Consider the following 26,323-nt stretch of genomic DNA (forward strand, 5'->3'; position numbering starts at 1 on the left):
GAAGAATTCAACGATCCCCCTTTCTTTTCAGTTGTAAGTATTATTTTATTTGTGAATTTGCTATTCAGGTGCAGTTCACAGTAAAGTCTTATGTTTGTTCTAATTTAAAATATCAAATACTAGTTTTACAATACCGAACAAATTAATTCAAAAGAAGAAATCACACAGTAAGATTTAATGTTTTCTACAAGCTAAGTATCGGATCGAAATTTAGTCCTTAATTACTAATTACACGATACAAAATAATTTCCTTCTGGTATTCTAAATAGTACCTATGCGCTTCGGCCTGGTCTTCACAGTATAAATACATAATTTTTCGTCGTTCATGTTGAAAGCATTTCCAAATTGGTTATGTGGAAACATCTTTTGTATTGTATATATATTATTTTTATAAATTTATTTTATTTTATTTTATTTATTTTTATTATTATTATTTTTTTTTTTTTTTTTGGATCGAAAGATCCAGTATATTTCAGTCAAAAATTTTCTTGTACGACTTATATCTGGAGAACTACATACAGTGTAGCCAAACACAATCACTTGACTCGGTATGATGTGCTTATTCCGTAGAAAATACGAAAACTGGACTTAGGGACCGTTCAAAAAAATTGTGATCCCTGTTCCAAAAACTAATTATTTGTCAAGATTGCAATCTTTTGATGCATTTTTGTGGATTATTCCTAAAATTCTTGGCCAAGATCGTAATGTTTTGATTCATTTTTTTTGGGGGGGGGGGGGAGAATCATTCCTAAAATTCTTGTTTTTGTAAAATTATTTTTTAATGTCGTTCTTTCTAATGAGAATTACATCAGGAAATTTTTTGGTTATTTTAGTGCTTAGATATTACGATGTGCTTATTTTTTAATTTTATTTATTTATTTTTTAATTTTCGAAATCATTATTTCCATCAGTATTTTTATATTCTATTTCATTATAATATTCCATATCCTCATTAGACATAAATATAAACAGCCCTTGGCTTTGTATTTAGAACCAAACTTACCAAATAATTTGCGAATTAAGGTATAAATAAAGGTTTTGCCATATCTCAACAGACATTGTGCCACATTGCTATTATTTTAGCATACCGATCAGTTTGTACGGGCCTCCATCTGTGAGAGGAAGGTGTTCCGAAAGTAGGTTAACACCAGAATTAATTTGTTCGGTACTCTAATCTTCAATACTAGTGATTTAGATATTTCGAGGTCAACAATGCAAAGTTTAAACAGTATGTTATTTTTTATTTATTATTTTTATTTAAACAAAGAACAACAAAAATCAACCGTATCTGTGACAATAGTGCACTGAGTAGTCAAAGATAACTCCTCAGACTCTAATTAAACCAGATTGTTTGATTAACATAAAATAATGTAAGTGAATATGGATTTTATTTGGTTAACATACAAAGTCTTACTAAATTCATAAGTAAAAATTATCTATCATCTGTTACAAACAATATAACTATAATAGGTGTGAAAATATAACTAATGATGGTAAATAGTGGTGTCTAGGATTTTTTTGTTGTTGTTTTAAATAGCAATATCCTTCTCAGAGTTTCTACCATATTAGTCTTGGTTTTAAACATAACTTATGATTTGAGACGAAACTTTTTTGCAACAATTTTGATATTTTGTAGCATCAATTATCATAATTTTCGCATTTATGTCACATTTATTTTTATTTATTTATTTATTTATTTATTTATTTATTGATTTATTATTATTATTATTATTATTATTATTATTATTATTATTATTATTATTATTATTATTATTATTATTATTATTATTATTATTATTATTATTATTATTTTAGTTATGGAACTTGTAAACGGTATATTTTTGGTAGTAAGGTGTATATCCAATACAAAAATGAGGATATACTTTCATTAGATGCACATTCTAACTAATGTATTCACTGAAATATAGAAATTAATGCAAAAAATTTAAACACTTCCTCTAGCTTCATCCTTAGTTAAAGAATAACATGCAGCAAAACATTACCAATTCTTCTTTTAAGTTTGTTCTCCTGTCAATAACAATCATATTATACTTGGAAAAGAATCTCTCGGCATCAACACTCGAGACTGGCAACCATATTGAACGTAACGAGCTGACAGCAAAAGACCCGTCGTTAACTTTTAAACTATTTAACAATGATACAATGTCAACTTCCTTATACTCACTGATGAGAACTCAATAACCTTCCTTTAACCTCTTCACGGATATGGCATCAAATGATGCCACATATTTATCGGGAAAATAATCCGAATTTTTTTCACGAAGAAGAGTGCGAACTGAAGGTAAGTAAAAACAAGTGCTTCAGAATATTATTTTTACTTATCTTCAGTTCGCACTCTTCTTCGTGAAAAAAATTCGGATTATATTTTCCGATAAATGTGTGGCATCATTTGATGCCATATCCGTGAAGAGAAATTCACGGTAAGCAACCAACAAATCATGAACGTTTTCACCACAAAACACAGTCAAGGATATAAATAACAGTTCAGTTTTGTTGATATTTACATCTTTATGAAGTGAAACAGTTTCTGGATCAAATAATTCCCAGAGTTTTTTCTAATGCAACGTTTTTTAAGTTAAATAATATTGGAAATGTGCTTTTTAGTTATTATTATCAATAATTAACAAGAATTCCACTTTTTCGTTTTCATGTGCATTTATCGCAAGTAATTCGCCATAATATAAACGTGATTTCTGGCTCTGAAACGAACGTTTGAGGTTTCCTGAAACATATACGATTTTTTTTTTTTTTATTTCGCACATATCGCATTAACGAAAAAGTTTCATCTCCACTTATGATCAGTGTCTTACGGGGCGGAATAAAATACTTTTAAGAACCAAAACCATATTTTCGCTTATATATGTTCAGTTCATGTAGCACCAAATGTGTTGTTTTCTTTTCTGTGGTATATGGTGATTCAAAGAAACGAGAAATTTTGAAAATTGTGTTGACAACAGCGGGCGTTTGGTAACACTGAATAACGTACAAACACCCTGCCATTTAGTTATCATTTAGTTTAGTTTGCAGTAGTGTGCAATGTGCTTTTGCAATCATAGTGTTTTACAAGAACAATGACAGTGTGTGTATGTGGGGAGGGGAGTGGGGGCACGTACAGAATTCCGCTGTCATTTTAATTTAGAACGCCACGATCGTGTTTCATTAACACATGCAGTTGTAACATTGATACGCAATTCCGAGCAAACTGGTCCGGCATTGAAAAAGAAACCTCAAGGCCGTGTGCGAACCGTTCGTACACCAGACAATATCCGAGCTGTTCGATTATGCTGTCATAAGAAGTCCCACGTCAGTCAATACCCGTCGTCACTCAGCATCCTTACCGTTGCATAGTTCAAGTGTTCGAAGAATATTAGTACAGGACTTGCAATGCCATCCATAAAAGTTACAGATCGTCCAGGAACTAAAACCCAACGATCATGTTATGCGACGACAATTTTGTGAATTAATACTTCAAAAGATTATCTTAATCTAAAAAAAAATAAAAAAATAAAAAAAATATATATACTGATCAGTCTGAAATATCAATGTAAGAAGTTCAAAAAAGCTGTCGTTCATTGCTTCATGGTATTCATTCTATTAAGAAAGGAGAAAAAAGTCTTGCGTAAGGATGAAATCATTAGTTGCGTAATTGGTCAATTCACAAAATATTAAACAAATAAAATGCAGTCAGTCAGACTTTCAGAACTTTGCCATACATGAAATAAATTGGAAGTGTGCCATAAAAGATAAATATGTAGTCAAACGTATTTGTATTTCTTTTTTTCTTCTCCTTTAGCCTAATCGGCATAACCGTGGGACGTAAAACTTAAAGATTTCATTTTCATTTCATTTTCTTTTTTTCTTCTGTTTCTTTTTCTTTTTTTTAATAATTGCGAGAATGTTATTATATCATACGCTTTACAACAAAACGGATTCAGAAGAGGCAAGGGCACAAGAGATGCAATTGGATTATTAAGGGCGATCGATGAAAGATTTATAGAAAAAGGGAAAGAGGTGTATGTTATATTTATTGATCTTGAAAAGGCTTTTGACCGCGTGAATTGGGAATTGTTGTTGGGAGTTCTAAGGAAGATAGGTTTGGAATGGAAAGATAGAAGACTTATAAGAAACTTATACATGAACCAACAAGTAAGTGTTAGGATAGGGGAAGAACTGACGGAAGAGAGTGCAATTGGAAGGGGAGTTCGACAAGGATGCTGCCTCTCGCCAACACTATTTAATGTCTATCTAGAAGAGATAGTGAAAAACAGTTTACATGATGATGATGGTATTTCGGTAGGAGGTAGAATGATTAGATGCATAAGATTTGCAGATGATATGGCGCTTGTTGCAGAATCTGAAAAGAAAATCAATAAAATGTTAGAAAAAATGAGAAAGGGCTTTGAAGAATATGGGATGAAAATAAATGTTAAAAAGACAAAAGCTATGGTGATTGGAACGAAGGGTTCTGTGTCAAATATAAAAGTAGGAGGGGAGAAAATAGAACAATAGTTTTCGATATCAGGGTAGTATTCTTAGTAATAACATGAAGTGCGAACGTGAAATAAAAGCAAGGATAGGAATGGCGAAAGAAGCCTTTAGGAGGAAGAAAAGTCTGTTTTGTGGGACCTTGAAGAAAGAATTGAGAAAAAGACTCATAAAATGCTTCGTGTGGAGTGTTGTACTGTATGGGGCGGAAACGTGGACATTACGTAAAGGTGATGAAAATCAACTGGAAGCCTTCGAAATGTGGGTGTGGAGAAGAATGGAAAGAATTAGTTGGGTCGAGCGCAAAACGAATGAGAGAGTGTTAGAAATGGTGGGTGAGAAAAGAACACTTTTAGATATTATTAGGAAGAGGAAGAGAAACTGGTTGGGACATTGCCTAAGAAGAGATTGTATCATAAGGGACGTCCTAGAGCGTATGGTGTCGGGAAAGAGGGAGGGGGCGAAGGAGACTACAATTAATGGATGATATAAAAACAGAAAGATCATACGCGAAGACGAAGAAGTTAGCGGAGGACCGAGGAGCATGGAAGCTTCTCAGCTGCGGCAAGTGACCTGCCAATAAAGGCAGAATACCTATGATAATGATGATACAACAAAAAATTACAGTGATGATTTTTGTTGTTTTTTTTATTTTATTTTACGTTTTGGTGAATTGGTCGAAGTTCTTGGCCCTTTTATTTTTTATTTGCCCTTTTCTTAAAAAAAAGTGAAAATCTTCTAAATGTTTTCTTATAATACAGTTAAGCCATGATTATCCGGGGAATTGAATAATAAGGGCACTGCGGATAGCGAAAATCGCAGATAACTCGAAAAAAGACTAAATATCGGGTGTAATTTACTACCACGCAAATCAATCTTCCTAATTCCCGTCTCCATACTTTACAACAATCGGCTTCTGCTTATCAGACTATTGTTGGAAATTTATTGATTTTTTTACAATTATTTATTTACAATTCATTTTTATATTTTAGAACATAGAACACTTATTTGTGTGAAGAGTGTCAGTCTGCAGCTACTACTTATGAAAAGTAATTCAACGCGATTGCAGCAGGGTTACATTTTTTTTTCGCGGTATTTGCAGATAGTCCACACCTCAGGTCATCCGTTCGCAGATAATTGTGGCTTTACTGTACAAAAAATTCAGACTCGTCTTAATCCGTAAGTAAGTAAGTAAGTTTAAAAAAAAAAAAAAAAAATATGGCGCTGATAGATTTTTCACAAGTTATGAGCATTTTTCAAGCAGAAATGGTCTGAAATTTTGTTTAAATGTCTGAATGTTAACCCTTTGTTAGACAGAGATGCAAAAGAAAGCCAACCCTTTGTTAGACAGAGATGCATAAAAGCCAGTATATTTCTTGGGGATGGAGGGAGCAAAGTTCTTTAATTTTTTTTTTTTCATTTTTAAGAAGTTCTTCAGATTTTTTTTTCTTTACCTTTCTTGTCTTTTTATCGTGTTCGTATGCAAGTTTTGCCTTCCCGTAGTGGATTCTACAATTGAAAAAGTGTCCCTACAACATACAATACTTATTAGTCTTACATTCAGTTCAGGACTGGCTTGTCTTGATTGGTTTTCAAACTGACATTACATTGGTAGCAAGTGAATTGTGTAACCCAACATATCATAATTGCCATTTTAGCTGACAAATTACTTTACCAAGTGCCTGAAAGTTACACTTCTTGTCAATAGGTTGCTTAGATTTCAAACTACCTGAAATTAGGAAACAAATTCGAAATTATTCTGTTGTAATATAAAATTTCGCTTACACCTCCTGCCCCCAAGAAAAAGAAGTTTTATTTTTTCAACTCTTGCATCTCCAATATTAGATAATTATTTTTGGAATATATGACAAAGGTTTACAATGGTATTGAAAATCTAAGGAAAGATTTTTGTGTTTAAGCGGGTAATTGTTAGGCTTTCAAACTATGCTATACATAAATGTTGGAACTCTTACAGAATTAGGAATTAGCTTTCTGGGATTTTGGCAGCTTGACCATCTTAGCCCGTCATAACAATGAGGGATGACGTTCTTCGCCGATCACACTGCCCGAGGAATTGAAGAAGAGAGAAATAAGGAAGAAAGGAAGCGGCTTGGGGCTGTTATGTTAGGTACCATCCCGGCATTTGCCTGGTATGAATGAGGAAAATCCACGAAAACTTCACTCAGGATTGCTAACCTGAAAAAAAATACTGTTACACTGTTTCGATCGGGTGTTCCCACGGGGAATCGAATGTGGTGCCGCTCGGGAAGTCTCATAGTACGGCTGAGTCCGTCTGTCTCTCTGTCGACGGGTATCTGAGCAAAAACGGTAAGAGATATCGTGAAGCGATTTTTCATAATTGATTAAGCGTCCCAAGAATAGGTTGCATATCTCCGCTAACACTACATTCAAACCGAAAGTGTTAGAAATCAACCGTTCCGGTTTCAGCTTTATCGCAATGGAACAAAAGTGATAATAGGTAGCGACGAGCGGCATTCTGGAACCATAAACACTACTGAAACCGGAAGTGGTGTAAATTTACTAGTACTTGCGGTTTCAGTATTGATTTCCACACAACAAGAACGGTAAGAGATATCAAAAAAGTTGTTCTTGAAATCGATTCAGGTTTCTCAGAGTAGTTTCTGTCTCCTTAGTTAACTCTCTATTCGAACCGGAAGTGGTAAGAATAGTCTATTTCCGGTTTAAATCTTTATCTCCATAGAATGAGAACAACAACAGATAACGACAAACGCTTTCTTTTATTCAATCGATTCCGCATCTTTAAAAAAACCCTACTGTACCGGTATCTCTTTATTAAGACCGGAAATGGTTGAAATTTACTACTTAACAAGTTTCATTTCTTACTATCTCTCCATTGCAGTCGGGACTTATAGATCTGTTTGAATTGAATTTACGTAGTTTGAAAGTCTACTGTAGTTCTACAGCTGTGAAGCGAAACTCACTTGGTAATATTAGTTTTTTCTTGTTTTTTTTTTTTTAATTTATTTATATAGTGAAAATAAGGAGGGACATTTGAGGTTCTTAATAATTATATTGTTCCTTACACTAATATGTAGTCATAATTCTTTCAGGGTTGCCTATCAAAGGTTGAAGAATTGTAAACAATCTCGTGGCAAAAGTCGTCCTGCTGATACTAGGCGAACAAGACCTGAACCAGGAGCGCCACGAAGGGTTGGTTCGTACAACAATAGTGAGAACGAGCCTTCAGAAGAATTAAACGCTGCTGATAATTCGCAGTATAGTAAAGGGAAGCTACCCATCTATGATTGGAATAATTATGGTAACGAAAGAACCAAAGTGACACCTGGGAAAGACGAGAAACTGACTCGTACTTTCAGTTGTTTGAATCTTAGTAACACCACCAACAACAAGAAAACTCACCATAGGCCGTCTCGTTCTTATGGTGGTTCCTGCCGACCTCACGATGACGATCAAACACTTCACGTAGATATGACGAAAACCATAAACCAACAGACCAAACGCAGGAAACAATACAAACAGGCTGAGCCAAAAAAGGAGTATTTCTGGCCATCGTGTGACTCTAACCAACCGTCCAAAATGGAAGGTAATAACTTTGATCCAGATCAGCCGGGCTGTTCGTCGTGGGGAACACCGACAGTAGAGTCCAAGACGCAGAATACGGAAGAAACTCCCATGGATGACGAAGATAGCAGTGATTTTTCTGATAGTGAAAACAAGGATGCAAAACAAAAATCGGCAAGTATTTTACCAATGGTTTATTCGGCATTACCTTCTCCGGCATTACCTCTATTCGACATTCCAATGGTTTATTCGGGATTACCAATGGTTTATTCGATATTACATGTCCAGTACATTTCTATTCAGAAATGTTCTGCGTTATTCTTTGTTTCCTTTCGGCAGATAAGATTAGCTCGTAAGAGTATCTTATAGTATACAGCACCTGATCTACCGTATGACCTTCAGCACTGCTCTCTCATCGTCCAACCCGGTTGCGGCCACGTTATCAGTGCAATAAAGTGGTAAACTATTTCGGCCCAAAACTAAGATAGAAATGTGACGTTTCTGATCCAAAACAGTAAGTAACCAAGAGTTGTATAATATATTTTTTCTGAGGATATTGGTGAAACAATCATGTTGCTAGCTCAAATGTTTTCGTGTTTTACGTCTAGTTTATTTTCCTGTGATTCCTTATTGTAGTTTTGCTTCATTATCAAAGTTCATTCATTATAAAATCTAATCTAATCTAATTTGATTTTATCAATGAGAATTAGCGTAAAAAGATTAAATTTTATCAATCCCTTCTAATTTTAAATTTCTGTTGTGCAGAGCACTAGAGCAGTTCTCAATGGAATTTACAACTGTACCTGTGTAGTGTGCCCCTCTAATACTCCTGTGCAGAATGTTCGAGGACACTTTAGCTAAAATCACATTATTACTGTTAATACGTATAGCTTATAATAGCTGTTCCTAAACTTTGTTTCGCGAAGTCCTGGATCACCGCAAATTATTCAATAATGTAATAAGATTAATAATTTTCAGGTACGTTGTAATTTTAAATATTATTTCAGTTGTATATTTTTTAAAGTCAAATCTACCTAACCATATTAGCTAAGGTGTCTAGCATAGACAACACTTCTTGGTGGCTCATGAAACGCAGATAGTCACTTGGAGCCACTGTTACTTAGGTTAATTAATTTTTAAATGAGTGTCAATAGCCTAGCTGCACTGGAGTACCGTTTCTAATGACATCAGTGAAACCAAGCAGTGCTGGATCTGGTCAGAGAAAAGATAGGTGACCATTCATGTTTGGTAGATGGTATTGGCAGTATGGCATCCATCTAGTCCAGCGTTTCCCAACCGGTGTGCCGCGGCACACTGGTGTGCCGCGAATGGATCGCTGGTGTGCCGCGAGGAAATCGAAACAAAATTATTAATTCTATAGCAGTCAAATTGCAAGACATTAAAAAAATGTATATTTTTGTATTTTACATTACTATGAATTTCTACCATGGAAAAAATTACTGTGATTGTAATATATTATTCTACCTCTATTACTGTGTAGCAGACAGTATTTCGGCTCGTACACGTTTCCACGGTTAGCTGCTACGTTACGTTTCAATTGAGAGCCATACTAACATCTGAAATGGAAGCACTTGTACGGTACGCGTCAAGTGAACGTTCGTAGAACACTCATTCGCACGTGAATGACAAAACAACTCTTTGTTCAACAGTTGTGTTTTGACTTCGACGCATCGCAAGCTGTATGATTGCAATAATATGCACCGGTTTTGGTTAAAACAGCAAAGTTAAAAGTACAAGACATTTGTTTGTTCGTTTGTTATTTAGTGATCTTCGTTCTTAGTGAAAGGTTGGATACAGTTTTCGAAAAAGAAAGCGCATTTTTAACAATCTGAGTCCTATATTTCATTGCAATTGTTCTCTATTTTAAAATTAGAATAAAAAAATAAGCATAATGAATTAGTATAGGGGAAAACCAGTGATCAAGCTTTCATCTCTGTGAGGAGATCAGTAATCAGAGAAAGAAAATTACCATGGTATTTTATATTTGCAAATAATAATAATAACAGTAATATCTATGAGTGTGCCGCGAGAATTCAAGTTACACCCGTAGTGTGCCGCAAGTTGAAAAAGGTTGGGAAACGCTGATCTAGTCCGTTGTGAGGACAATTAGGGAAGCAAAAGACTTAAAATAACTACCTTATTTGAAAGTTAATTAATGTACTTAATAAAATACAGTAATTTTTGAAACGAATCATTTTATACTCATCCAGCCGTCTTTCAGAAAGCTTTTTTTTTTTTTTTTTTTTGTATATTTGTTTGTGCGTATACACCATGAATTGACTCCAAGCCCTTTAAGAGCTCGACATATTTTTTTTCGTAGCAACAAAAATTTCGCTTTTTTTAAAATCAATACTTGAAAGTACCGGTAAAAGTGAGCAAAACAGAGAATCTTATTTCAATTAGTGTAATATACGAGATATGTTCAAAAAGTATCGAACCTTATTTTTTTTTCCCGCGTAAATCAATGACGCGCGGGAGACTTTCTTCAGTGTAGATGTAGAGGGGGACACTTATGTGCAGTCGTGAATTTTTTCCCGCTCACAGAAAACGTCAGTCGCTTGTAGTCGGCCAACGAGTGAAGACGTGTAGTAAGCGGTCGTCGGATTTCAATAATTTTGTAAAATGACAGAAAAACTTGAGCAGCAATATTGCATCAAATCTTGCCAAAAAGTTTGTCGATACCAAGCGGAAACCATTTATTCGGATCGGTACATTCAATTTTGAATAAGAATTTGGTCGTGAGGAGAATATCCGTGAAATTTGATTCAGGCTTTCATCGCCAAACATAACATTCCTGTGTGTCGTCACGCTCTCTACTCATCCGACATGGCTCCGTGTGACTTTTGCTTATTTCCGAAGCTGAAAATGTCACTAAAAGGGACCCGATTTGAGTCAAGAGAAGACATCATATGGAATGCGATGGCACGGTTGCCCATTCCAAAAACTGCGTTTCAGAAGTGTTTGCAACAATGGTGGGAGCACTGGGAGAAGTATGTGCTTACCAAGGAGACTATTTTGAAGGGGGTTAATGTTTCGAATTTTCAAGTCAATAAATGTATTTTTGCCAAACAAAGGTTCGATACTTTTTGAACACACCTCGTATGTAATAAAATATAGTGTTTGGTGTTCTCTTTTAACTCCTTTTCCATCCAATACATTGATTTCGCATCCCACCAACAAGAAATACCCTTAGTGGAGCCATGACCCATAGGTTGAGAATCACTAGTATACAGGGTGGTAGGTAACTCCACCAACAAACTTTGGGAGGTGATTCCTTATATGAAATGAAAGAAAGAAGTTTTAATAAACATGGGACGAAAAACGTCTCCTTTCAGAGTTATGAGCCGCCGAAAATTCACGTTTCGAAACGCTCTGCCTTAGAAACTACAGGACCGATCCCAAGCGGTTTAAGGAATTACAAAGGAACTAGTATGTGCTCTATCTAAATATCCATGTTCTACCGTGGTCCGTTATCGGCGAAACGAACTGTAAAAAGGAAGTTGAAGTATAGGGACACTCCTTTAAGCACTAATGGCGCGTTCGTTTCGCCGATAACGGAGGATGTTAAAACATGGATATTTAGATAGATCGCATACTAGTTCCTGTGTAATTCCTTAAACCGCTTGGGATAGGTCCTATATTTTCTAAGGCAGGGCGTTTCGAAACATGATTTTTCGAATTTTCGGCGGTTCATAACTCTGAAAGGAGACGTTTTTCGACCTATGTTTATCAGAACTTTTTTCTTTCGTTTCATATAAGGAATCACCTCCCAAAGTTTGTCGGTGGAGTTACCTACCACCCTGTATACAACCTGCTAGTATTCATCACCTGGACGCTGTGACTCGGCCATCTTAATCATTTTTACTAACACTATTCCAGTTATTCGAGTACTCGTTTTATTGAAGGAACTGGGTACACTAACCATTACATTACACAGTCCACTTTCCGATCAGCCATACGCTCCACTGTTCCGAGCACGCTTTCTCACTCTTGATTTCGATGCTCAGTTACTCAGATCACAAGGATCGCTGTTACGGACGGGCAACCCAGTGTCTATATTACAGAACACCTCTGACGGTTAAAACAGCCTTTAAAAATAGCTTGTTTCAATCGTTAGAGATGTGCTATAATATTGTAAAAGTTTGCTTGGGCAGGTGTTGGTAGAGCATAGATAGAGCAAATTATAATTAGGGATTGTTTTTCTACTATCGGGTTTTATTATAAAATTTTACTATGATACAAAATAGGTATAATTTTTTTTTAATGTTTTGGTTTAAGTAAGTGTTTCTTCAACGTGACGATTTTGGGAAAGAATCCTCACGGAGCAAGCTACGTGAGAAGGTGTAGGACATTTGCTGCTCCACTGCAAGCAGAGAGGAGTTAGGGCTCCGTCAAAGCTCCATTGCAAGCTAGGTGGGGTTGTAATTAAGAATCTTCCGCTGCTCCACTGCAAGTAAAAAAAAAAAAGTTTCCCACAAGGCTCCACTGCAATTTAGATAAAAAGAATCAATAGCTCCACTGCAAGCCAAAGGCTTTCGATTTAGGTGAGGTACTTCTTAGGCTCCATTGGAAGCCAAGAAAGGGGATTTAACCAGCCAAGACTGATAGCTGTTGTTAAAATCCTATCGGTTATATAGGTGGTCCAAGTGAAGCGGTAGCGCTGCTCCGTCGTCATGTGACCAGTTGTGTTGCTGTTGTGTCTGTCGTGTGCAGCTATAATGCATGTGGTAAAAGCATATGTTAGATATTTGTAAACAAAAGCACATGTTGAATGTTTGTAAACACAACCATGCGGGACATTACAATATAGACACTGGGTTGTCTGATCATAACAAGGGTTGCGATACAATTCCTGTGGTCGAAGTAGCTGAGCAACGAACTCAAGAGTGTGGCAACAAATAAAGCTGATCGGGAAGCGTCTAGTAATATAGTGTTAGTTGTTATGTCATCGGCACGACAAGCCGGAAACCCAGATTGGATTTTCAGTCCAGTAATATTTCTTTACCCTTTAAATATCACGGAATTCACATCTTAAAGGAGTTTGTGTGAAAGGAAAAATAGGTTATTTCCTTCTGTGGCGTACGCAGAAGTTCGTCATGGGCTGTTTCAAGTTCCCAAGTTCATATAATTTCATCTTAATATGGTAAATGTTGATTTTGTATATCATTTTATTAAGGAAGAAGGGGGAGGATAAAACTCCGAAACCCTGCGCCACTGATTTCCTTCATTTATCATATGATTTTCTCTTATTATACAATATAAACAAATAATATACAATTTCTGAATTTAATAATGTGTTCTGCTTTGTAAATGCTACCATCATTTTAACGCATTACAATTTGCTAGGTGTACAACTTTGCTTCCGCCGTTTCTTTCGACGTTTGAGGCTTTATTGTACAGAAAGCTGGTCATACATTTACGATTCAGAATATTGTCTATCCCTGGTTACAACTTTCTCCCATCTTTCGGGCAGCGTACGAATCTCGCGTTGAAAAATAACTGTTCATCCTTTGAGGATACCCACGTATCTATTCAATGTTTGACATCTTCATAAGTACGTAAATGCTGGTCAGCCAGGCCGTGTGCCATTGATCGAAAAACGTGATAGCCAGAGGGAGCAATGTCTGGGGAATACGGTGGGTGGGGCAGGACTTACCATTTCAACGTTTCCAAGTATGTTTTGGCCAACTTTGCGACATGGGTCGAGCATTGTCATTCTGCACAATCACTTTATCATGTCTCTCGTTGTATTGCGGTCTTTCTTTTTTTTCAATACTCGGCTTAAACACATTAATTGCTTTTGATACACATCGCCTGTAATAAAGTCGGTTTTAGCAGCTCATAATTCATTACGCCAAGCTGGTACCAAATACAGAGCATGACCTTGGAGCATGGGCGGAGTTATGTGGAACATTTTGACAAAAAATAAAAATGCCACCTATAAGATGGCCACCTACCAAGACCTCCAAGACCGAGCGAAAAGTCTGCCTCCCACTGCTCCCCTAGCAGACAATTTCTAGCTCCGCCTATGCCTTGGAGCTGTGAATATTCGGTTTGACCGTCACATGGAAGCATGGCCGGAAAGTCTCCATGATTTTCTGCGCTTGGGGTTATCGTAATGAACACATTTTTCGTCCCTAGTCACAATGCGATGCAGAAATCCTTTCTGTCTTTACCTTTCAGACAGCTGTTCACAAACAAACAAATGCCGTTCAACATCTCTCGGCTTCAACTCGTATGGCATCCAATTTCCTTGTTTAGAAGTTGCTTGTTGAGTCACTCCTAATGATCCAGCCAATTCCTCTTGCGTTTGACACGAGTCTTCAAGAAGTAATGCCACCAATTCTACATCTCTGAAAACGTTCTCTCTTCCACCGCCATGCCGGTCTTCGATGTCAAAACCATCGTTCTTGAAGCGTTAAAACCACTCACGACACGTTCTTTCACTAATAGGGGTCTCGTCATGAGTATTCGAGAGCATTCAATGAGCCTTTGCCGCAAATTTCTTCATATTGAAGCAGAAAATTAAAACCTCCCGGAAATGACTAGAATTTGTGTCGTAAACTGACATTTTTACGAATAATACGATGCGGACACAAATCGACTAATATTTCGATGGAGTTATATTCACAAATGCCCAAGCTTCTTGGATGACGTCTATATTTCTTTATTTCCACCACCATTTACCGCTAGAGCCATCTATTGGAAAACGGAGAAGCGAAGTTGTACACCAGATATTTACACACATACATAAAAGTTTGATTAGATAGCCTCATATAGGCGTATTAAGGGCCAATAGACACAGAACTACAATTTAACAAAATGGATAAATGCATAGATTTTATTTCAGTATCCTTAAAAAGTAGTATGATAAACTAATAATGATTATTATATTTGTAGCAACCTGCACCTGTAGAATTGCCACCACCGGACCGTTCATGGCTAAAATACCAGATAGAGATCCTGAGTCGTGAAGAAGTCATTTTGTTCTACGTTTTTATGTGTGTAAGTAGAGCACCCTTTCTGGTAACATTTCTATAAAGGTAACCAAGAAAGTTCTGTCGTTTTTTGTGGAGATCTGTGTTCAATTGGCCCTCACACCCTGGTTTGAATGCGAATGGAGATAAGGCAAAGGTCAGTTGTTGGTTTGGGTATATCCAACATACTATCTAGTTGTGGCAGTTCGGTTACACCGTGAACTTGCGTAAGAACATAGTGAACATGGGACCTCCACAGAGCATCATAGTGAACATGGGACGTGTAAGCTGCACGAGTTCAAACTGGTGTCAAACGCCGCTGCAGCGAGGCGGAAGATATGCCAATCCTTTGGTGAGGGTGTCTTGACTACACGGACAGTGCAGCGGTGGTTTAACAAGCTTAAGGACGGTGACGAAACACTCGAAGACGCAGCACGCGCCGGAAGACCAACACATGCACAAGATGAAGATCTGTAGGCAACAATTAAGGCAAACAGTGGCCAGACATGTGAGGAACTGGAACTACAATTCAGTGTGAGTGGAAAAACCATTCGGCAGCACCTCAATCAACTTGGGAAGCAACACATGTTGGGTCGATGGGTCCCACATGATTTGACTCCGGGTCAGAAGGTAACGCAAGCAGACACCTGTGTTTCTTTGCTGTCTCTTCTGAGAAAGGAACCAGTTCTGGACAGGGTGTTGACATGTGATGAGAAGTGGTTTCTATATGAAGCTCCATAGCACCGTCATCATTGGTTAGCATCCCATGAAACCGTTCCACAACAGCCGAAACCAGCACTGCACCAGAAGAAGGTCTACCTGTGTGTTTGGTGGACTGCTTGTGTATCGGGCACCGTGCATCATGTATTTGGCATCATGTATCGTGCATCGGGAACTGCTACCAGCTGGTCAGAGGATCGATGCAACTGTGTACTGTCAGCAGTTGAGCCGTATTCAAGAAAAACTCAAAACTTTGGAGCCAGCACTTCTGAATCGCAAATGGGTCCTCCTCTTACAGGTCAACGCTAAGCCGCACGTAGCTAAGATTACCCGGGACACCATTCTACGCCTTAGATGAGAAACACTTGCATCCGCCATACTCTCCGGACATTGCACCGTCCGATTATCACCTGTTCCATTCCTTGGACAATCATCTTAGAGGACGCCAGTTCAAATCCCTAGTAGAGGTGCAAAATGCTCTTGATACCTTCTTCGCTTCACGGCTCATCAAGTTGTACCGCGATTAAATCCATGGCCTTCCAGAACGTTCGCAGACGGTCATCGATGCTGATGGGGACTATTTTTGATCTTCCCGATACGTCTTAGGTGACATATCGATGTTTGAAGGTGGTGGGTGAAAAAGCAACAGAACTTTCTTGGTTACCTTTATAGTTTAATTCTTGGTTACCTTTATAGTTTAATACTATATTACTGAGTGTTCACCTCTGACGCAAGAGCTGCCTGGTTCGGTCTCAGGACATGTGAGTTTGTGCTGATGTAATAACGATGTCTATCTTACCGTTGTTTTATCACGTTTGGGTTGTCTATTTGTTGAATTAAGCTTTGGTTCGTGTGGTGTGTGTTTTCTGTTTCTCCTCAAACCAATCCCCTCTTGCCGTTTTGTGTGTTTGAGTTTTACTTCTAGACTGCTGTGAAAAAAGAGGAGAGCAAAAGTAAGGATGAGCTGAGAACAATGTTCCTAGTAGTAGTAGTAGTTAATTCTTGCTAAACATTCTGACTTTTTAATTTTTTCTCGGTGTACGAGCGTAACGAAAGTCGCGAGTGTGTTGGGTGTGTCGCGAGGGACAATGTTCAAAGTAATGATAACCAACGAAACTCACAGGAAAAGAAAAAAAAAAGAAAAAAAAAAAACATATCGGCAAAGAGGAACAGTAGTCGGAGATCCTTAGGCCTCTCGGTGTTCATATGAGTGCAGTAACTGGTAGTCGTTTCATCTCTATGAACGATAATGCCAGACCTCACTAAGCACGTGTGGCAGATATGATGCAGCAGGCAAAGAGTATCAAGTGGATTGTATAGGCACCGTCCTCCTCAGACCTAAATCCCATTAGACACTTGTGAGACCCACTTGGAAGACATATTACTGCTAGGCCAGCAGTACCTGCAACTCTTCCTACTGGAGGCGTGGGGAAATGTCCCACAGGCTAACAATAACAACCTAATCAAATGTGATGACAAGTCGTTCATAACCTGAAAGCTCATTTTTATTTAGTTCTTTCAACGTTGTGTTCTAAGTAATCAAGTTAAGGGTCCATATTGTGTTTCTCATATGCTTATTGTTTTCTTTCGTATGTAAATTTATTACAAGTTATGGTATTTGGCGATCTAAATCAAAATTCTTCTCAGATCCAAGTACTCATTATCTATGTTCTTCTATGTTCTCGAATTTCCTTTTGTAAAACTCTTCCCTTGCTCTGTCTGTTTCACTTTGTAACTCGTTGCTTAACTTCTTGTACATCTTTCTACCCTCGTCTGTATCAAGCTGTTTCCATGTCTTCTTTTCCTTCATTTTCTGCAACATCTGTTCTGAGCATTTTAGTTGTTTTCTGTTCGGGGTAACCTGCTACTTCTTCTACAGCCTGCTGTATACAAAGTTTTATATGTTCATACCGACTGTTACTACCTGCAGCTATTCTTTCCTTAATGTGAGTATTTTTCATCGAATTCTTCAACGTAAAGATTTCTTACTTTCTTCGTTTTTCAACTTTTCAGTATTCAAAACTTTGTTACCTACTTTTCTTCTGCTTACATCTTTCAGTTGAATGTCCACTTCGGCAAGCACGAGGTTATAATCAGAGAAAATGTCAGCCCCGGGAAGGGTTTTCGCGTTTTTGAAGTTATTCCGATACCTATCCTGAAAATTTTTACCTAATATTGCATCTTTCTTTGTTTTCTATATACTCTTTATATAAAAAAATGGTTTGGAATAGAAAGCCCAGGCAAAGAAACAGAGAAGATAAAGAGAATGCTTCGGAAAGCATGAATTAGGACGTACAGGAAAAGAGGAAGCAGAATAATTGAACTAGTAAGAAGAACCAAGAGAAAAGCAGTAGCGGACAAAGATCAAAGGGAAGTAATATATAGAGTAGGATGCGCGGAGTGTAACAAAATTTACATAGGAGAAACAAAAAAGAAAATGCAAGAAAGGATTAAACAGCACCAGGATGATGTAAGATTGAAAAGGGACAACAATGCGATATACAAGCATCACAGAGACAAACCACAGGATAGGGTGGGAAGGAGCAGAGGTCATAGAAGTAGAGAACAGAACTTTGGTGAGAAAATGGAAGGTAGCTAGGGAGATTATGAGGGCAGGAGACAAGGTGATGAATTGGAATGCAGGATTCTCGAAAATAAAGAGTGGGAGAAGATTCTGCTTAAAGAAGAAGAAATGAAAAGGAAGAAGAAAGAAAGAGGAAAAATTAATATGGAAAATAAGGATAATTAGAGGACAGAATATATCCAACGAAAAAAGTAAACTTTTAATTGGACACGTGTGCAGCTAAAAAGTGAAAGTGAAAGCCACACAAGTGTTACTTTTTAATGAAGGGGCGGAGCCTAATTAAAAGTTGATCTCCGGAGATTATATAAGTGATGACCAACTCCCAAGCAGCCAGAAGGAGTGGAAGTCTGATGAAGACACAGTTATTGTGTTGAAACTGTTACGTGATTGTTTTTTACATATTATCACATAGCCTTGCTCAGTGTGTTATTGTGTATTAGTACAAAATGGAAACAAGGCCTGATAGAATAGTAATAAAAAACTTCTTCAAAGATAAATTCAATAAAAATTTAGCTTTATGCAGTTTTGAAAAAGGAATAATTATATACAATATGCAACTTTAGCTTTATGCTGCTGATTCTAGTTGAAGTACGGAATCATACTGTAAACATTTCTTCAATCACTTCGATCCTTTGAAATATGCTTTTAAAAAAAAGGCTGACATACTTTTCTTCTTAGTAGTTAGAAAATATTTGACGTACTATGTCTTGAATGGTTGTATAAATGCAAAAACACTTTGTGTAAGTTTTTTATCTTGCTGGTAATTGAAACTTAACCACATTTTAGTTACTTCAACTGTCTTAATTCCATGAATATTTCTTCGCATGACATAAAATATCATGTGACAAAAATCGCAATTATTATAAGTTTTATAAATTAGTATAAATTGTTGGTAAAATTTCTGGTAGCAATTACATAAATTATTTATATGTTCCATAATTCTTATATATTTTAACGATTATTGTTCAGTAATACAATGTTATGATAAATGATATTCCCAACTAAAAACGCGAACAAATCTCGCCCGTTTAACAACGCTCAGAAACCTAAAAGGGATATTAATGGAAGTGGAAAGTCAAAATTAGTTTTGCATTTGGTTCATAACATCACATCTCGTATGCTTAAACTAAACTAAACTAAACTAAACTTAAGTGAGCTCCTTTTGTCACGACATATACATCTAACCTGTAATCCATTTCTTATTGTATAGTACACGTTGTAACGTTGGACAGTCAGTTAATGCAATGGAATCTGCGGTGCGAATACGAAGTTTCTGGATGGTAGTTGGTAAAAGTAGCCACTACACGTGTTGTCCACCAAGTGAACTTTGTGGTGGACAAACACCGTGTGCGTGGGTTTCCTCGGGGTTCTCCCGTTTTCTCCCACTTTCTTCATTCCACTATTTCATTCATTTCTCATCATCACCGTCTAGTTTAGCCTATCTGGCATAACCGTGGGACGTAAAACTCAAAGATTTCATTTGATTTTACACGTGTTGTTTGACAAAAACCCGAGAGAAAAATGTCATAAGGTGTAAGATGGGGGAACGTGGAGTTCAATACAGCGTTCAATATTGTTTCTACCAGCACACCCAATCCATCTTGTGGTGGAAATCGCCAGTTGAGTTTTGCTTTCAGACAACAGTCATATGCTTTAAATCCAAAATACCATTTACGGATACTATGCCGACTGGGTACATATTTTTAAAATTACTTGCAAAAAAAATGACAAGCTATCAGACGTGAAAATCCAACACACAAAATACCTTCCTATCTTGACTGACAGCCATTTTCTCTCCTATTGTTCTAGCGGCGAAAGCGATAACTGCGCGACAGCTTTACCAGCTGTTGTAAATTTTTGAAATGAAATGAAATGAAATCTCTGAGTTTTACGTCCCACGTTAATGCCGGCTAGGTTAAAGAGAAAGATGATGTTGGGAAATGAATGCAATGGTGGAATGAAGAAAGTGGGAGAAAACGGGAGAACCCCGAGAAAACCCACTCACACGGTGTTTGTCCACCACAAAGCTCACTTGGTGCGAGCTAGGATTGAACCAAGGACCACGTGCACCAAAGATGAATGCTCTACCACTGAGCCACCGCGGTCCGCTGTCAATTTTTTAGTTCCCATTTCCATTGGTACTACATTTCACGTGTCTGATTGTTGTCAGGCGAGATTTGTTCTTGTTTGTAATCGGGAAGATTATTTGTGATAACACTGTATTTGTATAATGATTTGAAGGTTAATACCACACGTGCCTCCTAGTTGTTATACACTAGCGTCAATTACCCGATTCTCTGGTAAAATAAATAAATAAATAAATAAATAAATAAATAAATAAATAGATAGAAACAAATGCAATATAATGACAAATTACAAAATAAGTAATCTATATAAATAAAAATTAATTATTACTATTGTGGGCTGAATTTGGATTTAAACGGCATCGGAAGTGTCATTGTTCATCTAAGCGACACCGATAACTATGGATTCGACACTAATATCGGACATTTCTCGATCATTTATATATATATATAATCCGCTTCCCCAAGTTGCATGGCTGAATTTGGATTTAAATGGCATCGGAAGTGTCATTGTTCATCTCAGCAACCCCGAAACCTATGGATTCGATACTAACATCGGTCATTTTCGATCATTTATATATATCACCCCTAAGTTGTCAAAGAGAAATGCTAAAAACCATCCCAGACCCGAACCTCATCTATATTGAAAATTTGATCGAGATCGGTCGCGTGGTTCAAGAGTTATTAAGTCACAAACATAGCCACTTTCATTTTTATATGTATAGATCTCTTTAAGGTATTGGTTTATATTGATCTTCCACCCTCTTGGTTTTCCCAAAGATATCTTTGACAGATATTTGCTCACTAAAACTGTATCTCACAATGTTTCTTATGTAAGCGATGTGATGTGACCAGCTTGGAGGTTTGAATTTACTATAAACAATAAATTTTGCTTAACGAGTATATATGGTGAATTTTTGCGCTATATAATCCATTTTTATCCATGTTTGTGCTTCCTTTTTTCAGTTAGTCACTATATCTCTGATTGCAGCTGAGATTAGATTTGCCGACATTCCGGACATCCAGCGCGCCGCGAGAAACTGTGCATAACGTTACTTGAAGAAAGTATGGAACACTTTATTTATATTTTAACTCTCACACCTTTGTGTTCTCTGTGGACAGATATTTGTGAATAATCATCTTCTATTTATTTCAAACACTAAATTGCCATCTTTTCCTAGGATTGTGCATTTTAGATGTTCCTATTTCTTCTAACATTTTAGATTCTTTGACAATCCTTAGAAGCATGGAACTTCTTTCAAACTTAATGAAAATAAGACTTATAAACTTAGATTTCTTTAAGTTTGTAAGTTTTTTTTCGTAAGAAATAACAGTAGAATACAAGACTTCATAATAAAATTAGTGTGTACGCATTTCTAAAATTCCTTTGCATACTTATTTGTTTAAAACCCGTATAATTGAGGTGTAATTCATGTTTTTCGTGTATGCTTCTTGGAAATTTTCTGATATTCAACACCTGAACCAGTCTAAATCTGTTGCACAGTTTTGGAATTTTTGAGTTCTTTTCTATATTTACTCATGATAATTCCATAAGGTCATACCCATGAAGCACGTTTACAATGATCACAGTAGTGATATATATCATACTACATTAATAAACTTCTGCCGTTATACAGAGACACCATTTGTCTCCCGTACTATTACAATGAATTTCTTCATGTTATATATATTAATGAAAAGAGGAAACAGCCGGATTTTTAACACACCGAATCCTGTTTGGTGTCATTGAATTCTTCTATGTTATACTTCATCATTTACTACATTCCTAATTTTAGCGCAAGGCTTTGTAAAGTTGATCATCAACAAATCGCTGCTTTCGTGAAGAATTCTTCCGAAATCCTTGTGTGTACTATCCCCAAAACTAATTATTGACCTTGCACGTTAAAATGATCTTTCGAGGTGTTTGTTTTGTCCCAAAAAATAATTGTCAACTAGATTACTATTTCTAGAATGTGCTGTATTTTTGGTATTAATTCCAATATTATATGTAAAAAGTGGAATATACCCTCTAAAACACCGTGCATAATAGGTGTAGTGTACGCACGCAGAATTTCCTCACCGAGGGAGGGATCAAGCTTCCAAGTTCATACCATTTCAGATATTTGTATGGATCAAGCTTCCAAGTTTATATCGTTTCAGATATTTGTATAGATCAAGCTTCCAAGTTCATATCATTTCATATATTTGTATGGATCAAGCTTCCAAGTTCATATCGTTTCAGATATTTGTATAGATCAAGCTTCCAAGTTCATATCATTTCACATATTTTTATGGATCAAGCTTCCAAGTTCATATCGTTTCAGATATTTGTATAGACCAAGCTTCCAAGTTCATATCGTTTTAGATACTTGTATGGATCAAGCTTCCAAGTTCATATCATTTCACATATTTTTATGGATCAAGCTTCCAAGCTCGTATCGTTTCAGATATTTGTATAGATCAAGCTTCCAAGTTCGTATCGTTTCAGATATTTGTATAGATCAAGCTTCCAAGTTCGTATCGTTTCAGATATTTGTATAGATCAAGCTTCCAAGTTCATATCATTTCAGATGTTTGTATACATATCTTAATGTGGTAAATTTTTATTTTTCCTTATATTGCTCAAAGGGAAGAGGATTAAAACCCGGAATCCTTCCTTCTCTTCCTTACGTTACTGTGTGTATATATACAGATGTACAGAACTATTTTTGGAACTGTTGATCATTAAGGCTTCGGGAAGGTAACGGGGAAAAATACTTATACCAGATCAAAGTTAAATACATACTTTTTTTTTTTTTTTCAGTTAAGTCACCCAAATTGTGTTCCTCAAATGAATGAGATTCTTAGTCCGGACGATCCAAGGCAGGCTCTTTTGTGTGCGGTGACCTTGGGAGAATGGCGGTCCTTGGAAGTACTGGAGCTAGCTCTGCAAAATATGAATGTCATAACGGCAAGTATCTTTTGTCTTTACAATTTATTTTTCAGATTTATTTTACAACGCCTATCAATGAAAGAAATTGCTTTTTTTTTTTTTTAATTTATATTACGTAAATTTACATTAACATATGTATCATTGATGATTATATTTAATCCATACTATACAAGGTGTATCAAAAAGAACTTTACAACTTCTTGAAAAAAATGAAATGAAATTTTTGAGTTTTACGTCCCACGCTTATGCCGGTTAGGCTAACGGAGACGGTGATGATGAGACATGAATGAAATTTTGGAATGAAGAAAGTGGGAGGAAACGGGAGAACCCCGAGAAAACCCACGCTCACGGTGTTTGTCCACCACAAAGTTCACTTGGTGGGAGCAGGGTTTGAACCCAGAACCCCAAGCACCAGAGGTGTACAACTTCTTGAAAACTCATATTGATTTCTTTATTTAGCTTACAGACATGGTTTTGGTGTCATTTTGTACCAAAATAGATCAAGTTTTTTTTTTCTTTCTTCTGTATACCTAAGGAGGTTCAATGTGGCTCCCATTGTTATGCAGCACACATCTCATCTGAAGTCTCACTTGCTTTACAACGTTTTCAGGCTTAGGGGACGACCTGAAGATGTGTTGTGTCTTACTAAACATCCAGTTTCAATAAAACACTTTCGCCACTGATAAATAGTAGGGCTACTGGGAGGATCTTTACCATACTTTGTACGAAAATTACGTTGCACAGTTGTCACAGACTTGGATTCTTCAAACGAAAACACGCAGCTAGCACGCTCGGGACTAGTAAAGAAAGCCATCTTTGCTTCAACTGTCGCTAGCGCTTGCAGTGACTCATTTCTGAACTAGTGTACTACATGAGTCAAAACTTGATATATTTTGCTATCAAAATATCACCAAAACCTGTCTGTAAGATAATTGAATAAAATAATATGAGTTTTCAAAGTTATAAAGTCCTTTTCGATACATCCCGCAGGGCGTAAAATTTCAGGGCGCCAGGTCGCCATTGGCGACTGGAAATTTAGAGCTGGTGGTCAGTGTTCAGTCTGCCTAAACTCTCAGGGCTGCGCAGTTTCTGTTCCGCACGAAAATAATTGTCACTGATTGAGATAAAAACACGGGATGTGAAGTCTTCACAACGAACATGGAAACTGGTCTTCACAGCGTTGTAATTCGCCCCTCCTTTTCCACCCTCCTGAATCTAATTGTTTTGATTTTGAAATTTTGTGCCTTGATGTAATCTCTTTCTTTGTCAAGTCAAAGGCCGTTTGGGGGGGAAGGGGGGACCTCTCATAATTTGTACGTGTGAGATACTAGCGACCATCATTTTTGGATTGGCGAGTGTGTCTGACTTTGAAATTTTGCGCCCTGCATCCCGTATTTATATTTGGTATAATATAAAATGAATGGAGGAAAAAATACAAAATGCTTCCTATTTTAACTCAGAAATTTCTTCTTGAAATTCTATAATACTACATATACACTTGTCTGTTTGGCTTGTTTTTTAAAGTATATATATATATATATATATATATATATATATATATATATATATATATATATATATATATATATATTTCTCTCATTGTGGGTAGCAATGGGTTTCATATATTTTCATTTCAATATACTTGTAATTATTTTGCGTTTCGCTCAGTCTGCTATAAGGAATATCTATTATCTCATTTTTCCTCTTGTGTTGTGTGAAGAAACAATACTACGAGAAACATAAATTACGAATTTTTTGTTTAACAAATAAGGCAATGGCCATTGTCTAAAACTTTTTTATTAAAATGTCATCAGAACTCTATGGAATTCCTAGTACAGTGAAACCTCCATTAACGGACACCTCTATAGAACGAACTGATTTTTTTGTCCCGGCAAAAATATATGTTCCCTTACGGAATATAACCCTCCCTTTTACGGACACTCTCAGATACGGATGCGGACAATCTTTTTTTTCCCCCAACTTTCAATAATCTCTTCATAACTGACAGGAATTATTCTCAGTTCTGCGATATATTACAGTAGACAGAAAAGACTTTCCCCATGTGTATCTATCATGAGTCTAGACCTGGTGAACCATCAAATAGAACAGCTTCAAGCTGAAATTGAAATTCTTCTCTTTTTCTGCCCGCAATAAATTGGTGGAAATCCTAGAAAACCGTCAATAAGCGATAACACTCATGCAGGGTCAGTCGTATGGCCAAGAATTCTATGCGAAAAATCTTCCCTTCCTTAACAAATTTAGTCCTTTTACCTCTGGGCCTTGCATCTCTCCCGACAATTTCATAGATAACAAAACAAAAATTGTTTGTTTTACAATAACATTTTCAACTAGCAATGTTTCTTCTCTTACTTTTTTTTTTTTTTTTTTTTTGTTTTGTTTGGAAAAGCAACATTTTTGTTTTACTTATGACACTGGAACAAGTCTGGGTTGGAGTTTTCCCGGCTTCCTTTTTCACTTTCTCAAAGAGGATATTTTTTGTGATTGGGGCTGGGTCAATAAACATATACACTCCTAATAACTTGCTTTTTCATCCATTCCACCAACGAAGATACCGCGCTAGTACATAAACACACACACTCACACAGACACACATGTTTCTTCCGCAACTGTATTGAGGATTTTCAGAGGACACTTGCTAATGAGTTTTATTACCCCTGTAGAGGAAAAACCATGCCTTTTCCATTAAACAAAAGAGTTTAGCCGGTTAGTGGTTCCTAACGCATCTTTTGAGAATGTTCTGAGAATTTGAAACAAATGAAAAACCCTTTCCCTCCCGCTCAGCAATAATATTACATCATTTAATAAAAATGAATTTCTCTTTCATCTCTCCCAGTAATTCAAGTACGTACTAAATAGAGTATTTTCATATTGAATTTTACGTACTTAAGTTCATACACAATGTATTTACTGTATA

At 36.5% G+C, this 26,323-nt stretch overlaps 1 protein-coding gene across 1 annotated transcript in view; it reads left to right on the top strand.

The window, feature by feature from the left end:
• The first annotated feature begins 1,288 nt into the window (after positions 1 to 1,288).
• LOC145672918 (uncharacterized) overlaps positions 1,289 to 26,323 on the top strand; it is a 35,159-nt gene continuing 10,124 nt past the window's right edge. Inside the window, exons 1-4 of the mRNA XM_081742130.1 lie at positions 1,289 to 1,370; positions 7,599 to 8,244; positions 14,992 to 15,096; positions 23,260 to 23,406. Of these exons, the coding sequence (XP_081598256.1) occupies positions 1,369 to 1,370; positions 7,599 to 8,244; positions 14,992 to 15,096; positions 23,260 to 23,406 (900 nt within the window). The 5' untranslated portion in view covers positions 1,289 to 1,368. The remainder of the gene's footprint in view (positions 1,371 to 7,598; positions 8,245 to 14,991; positions 15,097 to 23,259; positions 23,407 to 26,323) is intronic.

Source organism: Thermobia domestica, chromosome 16 (genome assembly GCF_964235325.1).
Source record: "Thermobia domestica chromosome 16, izTheDome1.hap1.1, whole genome shotgun sequence".
In the NCBI taxonomy this organism is placed as follows: domain Eukaryota; kingdom Metazoa; phylum Arthropoda; class Insecta; order Zygentoma; family Lepismatidae; genus Thermobia; species Thermobia domestica.